Source organism: Solanum tuberosum, unplaced genomic scaffold (genome assembly GCF_000226075.1).
Source record: "Solanum tuberosum cultivar DM 1-3 516 R44 unplaced genomic scaffold, SolTub_3.0 scf00108, whole genome shotgun sequence".
Classification (NCBI taxonomy): domain Eukaryota; kingdom Viridiplantae; phylum Streptophyta; class Magnoliopsida; order Solanales; family Solanaceae; genus Solanum; species Solanum tuberosum.
In genome coordinates this window covers 1,488,558-1,498,363 of record NW_006239033.1, presented here as the reverse complement: position 1 = coordinate 1,498,363, position 9,806 = coordinate 1,488,558, and the positions used below count along the sequence as shown (strand labels likewise).

The 9,806-nt window shown below is 33.6% G+C and overlaps 1 protein-coding gene across 1 annotated transcript; it reads left to right on the top strand.

Annotated features, from left to right (window-relative positions):
* Nucleotides 1–5,716: 5,716 nt before the first annotated feature.
* Nucleotides 5,717–8,273, top strand: LOC102595773 (putative pentatricopeptide repeat-containing protein At5g52630). The gene has a single exon (XM_006349498.2). It carries the CDS (start codon nt 5,890–5,892, stop codon nt 7,678–7,680), a length of 1,791 nt encoding a protein of 596 aa, XP_006349560.1. The 5' UTR covers nt 5,717–5,889; the 3' UTR covers nt 7,681–8,273.
* The last annotated feature ends 1,533 nt before the right edge of the window (nt 8,274–9,806 follow it).

Sequence of the window (9,806 nt, the reverse complement as noted above, 5' to 3'; positions counted from 1 at the left end):
AGAAATAAAAATCCGTCTTATTAAAATGGGAGGCCTTAGAAATCGGCGATAATGTCTTCATCGGCCAATTTTAACAAATAAAATATACAAACTTAAACTAAATTTCCGTCTTTAAAAATGGGAAGGCCTCTAAAACCGACGGAGAGGTTTTTTCATTGGCCATTTTTAACAAATAAAATATATAAACTTAAACTAAAATTCCGTCTTTTAAAATGAAAAGGCCTCTAAAACCGACGGAGAGATTTTTTCATTGACCATTTTTAACAAATAAAATATATAAACTTAAACTAAAATTCCGTCTTTTAAAATGAAAAGGCCTCTAAAACCGACGGAGAGATTTTTTCATTGACCATTTTTAACAAATAAAATATATAAACTTAAACTAAAATTCCGTCTTTTAAAATGAAAAGGCCTCTAAAACCGACGGAGAGATTTTTTCATTGGCCATTCTTAACAAATAAAATATATAAACTTAAACTAAAATTCCGTCTTTTAAAATGAAAAGGCCTCTAAAACCGACGGAGAGATTTTTTCATTGGCCATTCTTAACAAATAAAATATATAAACTTAAACTAAAATTCCGTCTTTTAAAATGAAAAGGCCTCTAAAACCGACGGAGAGATTTTTTCATTGGCCATTCTTAACAAATAAAATATATAAACTTAAACTAAAATTCCGTCTTTTAAAATGAAAAGGCCTCTAAAACCGACGGAGAGATTTTTTCATTGGCCATTCTTAACAAATAAAATATATAAACTTAAACTAAAATTCCGTCTTTTAAAATGAAAAGGCCTCTAAAACCGACGGAGAGATTTTTTCATTGACCATTTTTAACAAATAAAATATATAAACCTAAACTAAAATTTCGTCTTTTAAAATGAAAAGGCCTCTAAAACCGACGGAGAGATTTTTTCATTGGCCAATTTTAACTTAAAATATAATACGACAATAAAAAGATATAAAATAGTGAAAAATACTCACAAGTATCAATAATAAAGAAAACTATCGGAAACTCGAACAAATCACTAAATATCGACATTCAAATAGTAATAAAATAATCAACAATAAAAGAAGAGCAATGCATAATAATAGTATAATAATAAAAATGATGATCTAAATGCAATAGTGTACAAAGTTGACGCGCATAATAAATAATTAAATAATTAAATTAACAACAAGAGAGAGTAATGCACAGTTAAGCTTTGGAAAGATCATACAAATGGTATTTAACAAATTAAAACTACTGGACAATTTCAAGCATTATCTAAAACTAATAATAATAATAATAAAAACTGAAATAACATACAAATAATATAATAGATTAACAACTACACTAAACAATCAACTTTAACATATAAGCAAATTAAATATTCAATTAATCAAATGACCCAAATATCTAACAAAATAAGACTCCATAACTAGTAGTAAACTATAAAACAAGATTAACACTAACAGTGGGCCGTAAATAATCAATCAAAGGAAATACCGAATAACATTTCAAGCAGCAATTAATATCGAAAGAACACAAACGCTTGGCCAAATCTAAACTACGATTGAATAAGAATAAAAAAATGAGTAGTCATTAAAGTAATAGTCATGACAAATTTAACTCAAACTATAACGTAACAAGCAACAATCAATAGAGAGAAACAGAGCAACAATGATGGAAATCCAAGAATGAAGCTCCCTGGAGCTTGTTCTTTCAGTGATGCAATAAGCTCAAAAATACAAATAAAGGATATGTGGTCTTACAGTGGTGGTGTGTTCGGAGAAAGAACGGAGAATGGGTTTGTTTGGCTGAGCTCGTGGCGGCTTGGTTCTTCACCGGATCTGTTGGTTTAAGTTCTATGGATGTTGTTTTCGAGCCTTGTTGACTCGCCTGAGCTTCGAGCTCATCGGTTTTGAAGCTTGTAGCTCGCTAAAATAGCTGCAAAATGAACAAAATAATAAAATAAAAAGGGGGAGGGCTGGTTCTTGATGGTCTGTGATTATTTTGCTCCGATTCATCGGAGTTTGAAACTCCTCGTCGGATTCACTGGTGGCAGCGATTAAAGGGATAAAAGAATGGGGTATTGGGTGGCTGTTTTGGGTCTGTTTTTCTTGAGATGGGGTGTTGTTGGGTTGTTTTCAGACGGTGGTTGTTGGTTGTGTTTGGAGCTTGGTGGGTGGAGCAATGGTGGTTTGTGGTGAGGGAGAAGAGGTTGTTTGATGGCTGCTTCAGTTGGCTTTGGGGAAGAGGAAAATAGAGTGAGGGATTTGGGTGTTGGCGGCTAAGGAGGAAAATAAATTTAGGGTTTTGGCATTTAGAAAATTCTTCACCCCTAAAAAATAATTCAACCCCCCTTTTAAAGACTAAGAAATGAATTTAATAGAAAAACTAAAAACCTTCTATTGTACAATATCCTTATCTAAAAATTATGGGCCGAAACCACTAGTTAATAAAATAGTCGTATACAAAAAACTTATCTATATTTGAACGAATTTCTAAATTGTGCAGAATATCAAAATGAATATTAACAAATATAACTAATAAAATAAATATTAAAAAATATATATATAATAAATGTACCTAATGACATGAAAAAATGTAATTTTAAAATTAACTAAATAAAAAAAAATCCTAAATTTTGATAAAGAATGATAGTTATCGGTAAACTTATTTAGAATTAAAAAAAAATTATTTTGAACTATTAAATAAATAAAACTTAAAAGTTACGAATTTTGAAAATATTAGGCCAAAATTGGGTGTCAACAAGGGGTAACGCGCAACCAAACAGGGATGTGGCTCGTCATGATGATATGGCTCAATGTTATGCTTTTCCGGGCAAGAATGAGGCGGAGGCGTTTGATGCGGTGATCGCATGTACTATTCTTGTCTGTGACTGGATAGCTAATGTGCTGTTTGATCCAGATTCTACTTATTCATATGTATCCGTGAGATTTGCCTCAGATTTTGATATGATTTGTGATATTCTTGATGTCCCTATTCGTGTTTCTACCCCAGTTGGAGAATCAATCATAGTTACAAATTCTATGAATTTTTATCCAGTTTTAAGCTTTTGTATGCTTGAGTTAGTCTTCCGCTTGTAGTCAGCCAGGATGAGGGTTCGCTTGGGGACCAGCAATGATTCTCGAGTGTCGATCACATCCAGGGTGTAGACTCGGATCGTGACACTTTCGAACCGGATTATCAAACCTTAGGACTTCAAATCGACAAATACTAACTTTGTTGTAACTAAAATAAATTTACTTATGTGACCGAAAGTTTCAGGAATTTGTTTATAGTATCAATATTAAAACAGTCTCAATTATTAACTACTAAGTAATTAAATAAGTTGCAAACGGGAATTTCACAATTTGGAAGGAGTTAGGGTACATCGCACTGATTTCAAGCATAATAAAGAGCATTCCAGCAATCGACAGGTTTTCCTCACTATTGATTCACAAGGTTGAATTTACGACCATGGTCTCCCGACCTCTAATCACCTACCACCATTGACAGCCTAACTACATCATTGAGTTGGGATAGGCATGAAGCAATCGCGGAGCATTACGCTATCGTCTTGTATATTAACCAAACGCGGCATATAGATATGCAAGTGTAAGTAATTGCACAAATAATATAACTTTTGAATTCAAGTAGCGTACAACGGAGATTGGTCAATTTATTATTTATTAAATTAAACTAATGTTGATTATTTATTCAAGCAATAAAATCCAAAAGTTGTACTTAAGATTTAACTAAATTAAAAAGAAAAAGAAAATAACTAATGAACAATTAACCAAACGAAGAACATACTGGTCAATCATAGACCTAGTACTCGAGCTTGAATTAATCTCATCCATCTTTGATGAGTCCTTTCGACGGCTTGCAGGACTTCCTACGGTCCGTAGACCCAAACCGTAGAACTCAACTTTCATTCCAAAATTTCACCAAGTCTGGAACACTTCTACTAGACCTTTCTACGGTTCATCATGTTCAATTGAAGAATGGATTACTGGGGCTTGATTTTCAAAATTTCAACTTGGGTCCCACGGTTCACTTCCTACGGCCCGTAGGTCAGACTCGTAGACCACCTGTTTTAGCTGATTTCTGTATTTTTCTTTTCTTTTTTACTTTCCAACTTCTGAGATGTTACACCAAATTCAGAGATATTAAACTCGCCCTCTCTCTCTCTCTCCCTCTGGTTTTCTCTCTCTCTTCTGCATATAAGAAGAAATCAATTCAAATGTATTATGTATTTATTGTATTCAATCAAATATATGTGAGAATTTTGTATTTTATTTTAATTCTATTCAAAAAATGTTTTGTATTTTTGTATCAATTGTATTTGTATTCATATGAATACAATATGCATTCCTCCTCTGTGTCAAATGTATTTGTTTTCAATCAAAGAGAGGATAAATACAATTTTATTCGTTGTATTTCGAATACAACTGATACAAAATATAAATATAGAATACAATGCAAAATAAATACAAAATACAATTCGTTCTATTTTGAATACAATTGATACAAAATAAAGATAGTATACAATGCAAAATAAATACGAAAACGCTCGCCTCTCTCCTCCCTCTTTCGATCTCACTCGCCTCTCTCCTCTTAATATGTATTCATTTTGATACAAATCAGTTTGTATTTGTATTTTTTTTCTCCAAAATCTATGAAAAAATACATGCTCTCCGAGATCTCTCCCGCCTCTCTCCTCCCTTTTTCCCTAACATTTTACTATTATCGTAATTAAGCAAACTATAGCTATAGAGTCCTATTGAAGGCCTAATGTTTGTTGTTTTTGAGAGTTTCCCTTTAATAAAGGGCCTAATTTGGCTGGCTTTAAATTAAAAAATAATTATACTCTCTTCTATGTGCATCTGGATCATTAGTGAATTGAACAAAATTCTTATTTATTTATTTTTCTTCAAAACTTAACACCTCATGTTATTGCATCAACGAACTACATAGTTCAAACATATTCTTGGTATGATCCAACTTGGTAAAACATTCTAAAAGAGATTTCTTTCAACAGGGAGATAGTGAATCTAGCTAAACTATCACCTATTGTGCTCAAACATCTAAGAATATAAATATATTCAACATGCTTGGAAGGTTCCAAATGTATTCACAACAATTTGAGCAAAATAAAATTATTATTCAATTAAATAACTATCAAGTTAATATTTATATTTGACTAGGTTGATTTTTTTATTTGGTAGTAAAAAATGTTCTATTGTAAAATAAGTGTTATTTTAGAAATTCAAAACAAAATATATATTTTCAATTATACTTTTAAGGTTTCATCTTAATAATAATATTTGGGGATAAGGCATAAGTGCCCCCTAGACTATGACAGAAATCCCAGAGACATACCTTAACTAAAATATGGTCCTATTACCCTCTAACTTATTTATTTTTTGTAATTTTGTACACTTTTTTTCATACGTGGCACACTCTGTGACTTCACGCAATTGAGGTGCGTGGAAGATATTTGGACGCCACGTAAGCCAAAAAGGTGCACAAAATTACAAAAAAAAATGGTTCAGGAGTAATAAGACCTTAGTTTAGTTAAGAGGTGTCTTTGGGATTTCGGTCATAGTGCAGGGGTATTTGTACCTTTTCCCTAATATTTGAACACACTACATTGTATTTATTTGTTATTTTTCTTAATAAATAAATGTGGTTTGCCTAAGTCTTTTCTTGATATGATAGAGAATGAAATGCATAAAAAAAAATAGGGGAAGGAAGTCAGAGACTATTTGGGACGGAAAAAAAAAGATCTGCCTTTTGCGGGAAGAATCGCTAGATAGTCACAACTCATGACTGACTCACGACTCACAACTCACAACTTTCAACTCAAATGAGGCAAATCCATTTGGTTGTTGTATTTTGTGATGAACTGCCCACTTGTGCAAGAGCCCCTTCAACAAACAACATTCTCCCAAAGTTTCAATCTCAATTACAGAGCCATATGCAACAATCTCTTGTCCCTAACCCAATCAAGGTCCTTACCAAAAGGGTTAGCTTTACATGCTCACATTATCAAATCAGGCATTCAAATAATCCCACTTGTTTCACATCACTTAATCAACTTCTACTCAAAGCTTCAACGCCCAATTGATTCCACACTAGTTTTCCATGAAACCCATTCCAAGTCTTCCACTACTTGGAGTTCAGTAATCTCTTCTCTTTCCCAAAATGAACAACCAATTCTTGCTTTACAATTTTTTCGGCAGATGTTGCATAATGGGGTAACCCCAGATGATCATATTTTCCCTTGCGCAACCAAAGCCTGTGGGATTCTTTGTGATTATCGTATTGGCCAATCCATTCATTGCTTTTCTTTCAAAATTGGATTTGATTCTGATGTGTTTGTAGGGAGTTCTCTCGTTGATATGTATGCCAAATGTGGGAACATTGAGATTGCTCGGAAAGTGTTCGATCAAATGCCTGAAAGAAATGTGGTTTCTTGGAGTGGAATGATATATGGGTATGCTCAAATGGCTGAGGATGAGGAAGCTTTGAGGCTTTTCAAGCTTGCTTTGGTTGAAGGTTTGGATGTCAATGACTTTACCTTTTCGAGTGTGATTAGAGTGTGTGCGAATTCTACCTTGCTTGAATTAGGGAAGCAAATACACGGTTTGTGCTTGAAAACTAGCTATGATTCGTCGAGCTTTATTGGGACTGCCTTGATATCATTGTACTCCAAGTGTGGTCTTGTTGAAGGTGCTTATCGTGTTTTTAATGAGGTTCCAGTTAGGAATTTAGGGATGTGGAATGCGATGTTGATTGCTTGTGCTCAGCACGGGCACACGGAAAAGGTATTTGGCTTGTTTAAAGAAATGGAGAGTATTGGAATGAAGCCAAATTTTATTACCTTTTTATGTGTGCTATATGCTTGTAGCCATGCTGGGCTGGTCCCAGAAGGGAAATTTTACTTTGATTTAATGAAGAAACATGGAGTTGAGCCAGGGGACCAACATTATGCTTCTCTTGTGGACTGTCTCGGCCGAGCTGGAAAATTACAAGAGGCAGTTCAAGTTATTGAGAAGATGCCAATGCAACCAACAGAATCTGTTTGGGGAGCTTTGTTGACTGGCTGTAGAATCCACAAGAACACTGAATTGGCAGCTTATGTGGCTGACAGGGTCTTTGAGTTAGGTCCTGTTAGCTCAGGCGTACATGTGCTACTGTCCAACGCATATGCTGCTGCTGGTAGATATCAAGAGGCTGCCAAAGCTAGAAAGATGCTCAGAGACAAAGGTGTGAAAAAGGAAACTGGTTTGAGTTGGGTTGAGGAGGGAAATAAAGTACACACATTTGCTGCTGGAGATAGGTCTCACTCAAAGTCTAAGGAGATATATGAAAAGTTGGATGAATTAGGTGATTACATGGAGCAAGCTGGGTATGTTGCAGACACAAATTATGTGTTGCAACAGGTTGCTGGCCAGGAAAAGAGTGAGACTATCAGGTATCACAGCGAAAGACTAGCCATTGCTTTTGCCCTTATCACCTTTCCACCAGAAAGGCCTATTAGAGTTATGAAAAACTTGCGTGTATGTGGCGATTGTCACAATGCAATAAAGATTATTTCAAAGTGCACCAAAAGAGTAATTATAGTAAGGGACAACAATCGATTTCATCGCTTTGAGGATGGGAAATGCTCCTGTGGTGACTATTGGTGACTGAACTGTAAATATTGTTAGCTTCTGCTCATTTCACATTAAAACACTAGAATGATGGTAGATTTCTTGGTGTTATATTAGGACTTTGATGAATTTGGTGTATTACTTCCTATATTACTTGATTGTTGAATTTTCAACAGAAAAGCGACATTAGGCTTTTTCGGTATTGGTTTCTCCTCTCTGCACTTTTGACTCGGTGACGTTGAACAGGAAGATTGATTGAGGGGCATTGTTAAGTTGGACGGAGGCAGGTTGCACTGTCTTTTTGAGTTATATTTTGATTGATTGTCAACAACGGATATTGTTTTTTTTTTGTGGAAAACGAAGAGTGTTAAGTGTTCCGCATTGGTGGAGGAAATGGGATATTTTTCTCTTTATATGATCTTGGACAATTTTCATCTCATGATGGTTTTCAGGCTTGAGATAGATCCAAAGATCATCTCTTTACATGAGATTAGAGCAATGCTGTCACTTTTTATGGTCTTGGATGATCCTTGTCTCATGAATTAGTTTTTGAGATTAAATTAGGCCCAAAGTTTATTTATATACAAAGATATTGTTGATTTCTTCATAGAGTAATATCATTTAACTTTGGCAGAATGACCTGGGAGGCTCATGTACTTGACTTCGTTTGTTATCTAGACCCTTTATTCATGACTTTGTCAACTAAATACTTAAAGTTATTAAAACACTATTATAACCCCCTTTAACCATTGACTAAGCTTATGCGGCGTTTTTTTTTTTTGCTGAATCATATAAAAAGCGTGATTATGATTCTTCCTCTATCTCTTCTCATATTCTTCCTATCATTTGAGAATTTTAGAATGATTAGAGAAAATATATTTATTTAGATTTGGATAAAAGAGAAAGGGCAAAAAAAAGGGAGGTTCTTGATTGTGAAATAGATGTAGATTTTAAATGGGTTTATGAAAAATATATGTTCGATTCTTTCAAAATTGAATTCAATTTTATCTAGAGCATTTTTGTTGAGTTCTTCTGTAATTACCCATTTTTTTTCTCTTTTTCTTTCTCTCATTCTCCATTTTAGTCACTTTCCAACCACCTTTAAAATAGCAAAATTTATAATAAAATACTATAATAAGCTTTACTTGTCTATAATTCCTCTTCAATGTAATAAATTTACCGGGAAAGAAAAAAAAGAATGATAAGATAAAATCTAAATAGCAATATAGATGACAAAAATGGGAAGAAAAGAAAGAATGGAAAGAAATCAAGAAAGAAAGAGTTTTGGTGATGACTTTGAGATTTCTTTTAAAAAAATGTTATTTGTAATAGAAAAACTAATGTGGCAATTTATATCTGATGTGGATAGTGATGTGTTATCCACATCAGCGTGATTGAGAGACACACTAGATTAGAGGGGTTTAAAATAATGTGTTTTAATAACTTTAATTGTTCAGTTGATAAAGATTTGAGTTGAAGGGTCTAGGTGATAAACGTAACCAAGTATTGGTGCTTCTCATGTCATTCAGTCTTTAATTTTATGTTTAGGTTTTATTTGCTAGTGAATAGTCCTTGAAGATTAATTCTTTTAATAGGAAAAATTATGATCAGTGTTTCTAATCTGTTGAGTCTTTTTTCTATAACCTTGTAATTCTAGAAACTTGAGAGTTGAAGTGTTCAACTTATATGTCAATATTTTTTGCAAGTTAATTTCCTAAAGGCAGAATGACCTGGAAGACCCTTGTACTTGACTCCGTTTGTCACCTAGACTCTTCTACTTACGACTTTATCAACTAAACACTCAAAGTTATTAAAACACATTATTTAAACCCCTTTGACCGTTGACTAAGCTTATGTAGTGTTGTTTTGCTGAATCAGATCAATAGAGTGGTTACACGCGTTTAAAATCAAGTGAAGACAATTATTTAAATTTTAAAAAAAAAGTTAAAAAAACCTCATTCCCCAATGTGATGTACATTTCTTCTTCTTCCTCCTCATAATTTCACCCAACTCCTACCATCACCACACATACATCTTCTTCAATCTCTTCCAATACTCTTACACACAATCTTCCTCTTTCTCTTCTCATATGCTACCTATCATTTGAGAATTCTATAATGATTGGGAAAAAAATATTTATTTAGATTTGGGTAAAAGAGAGG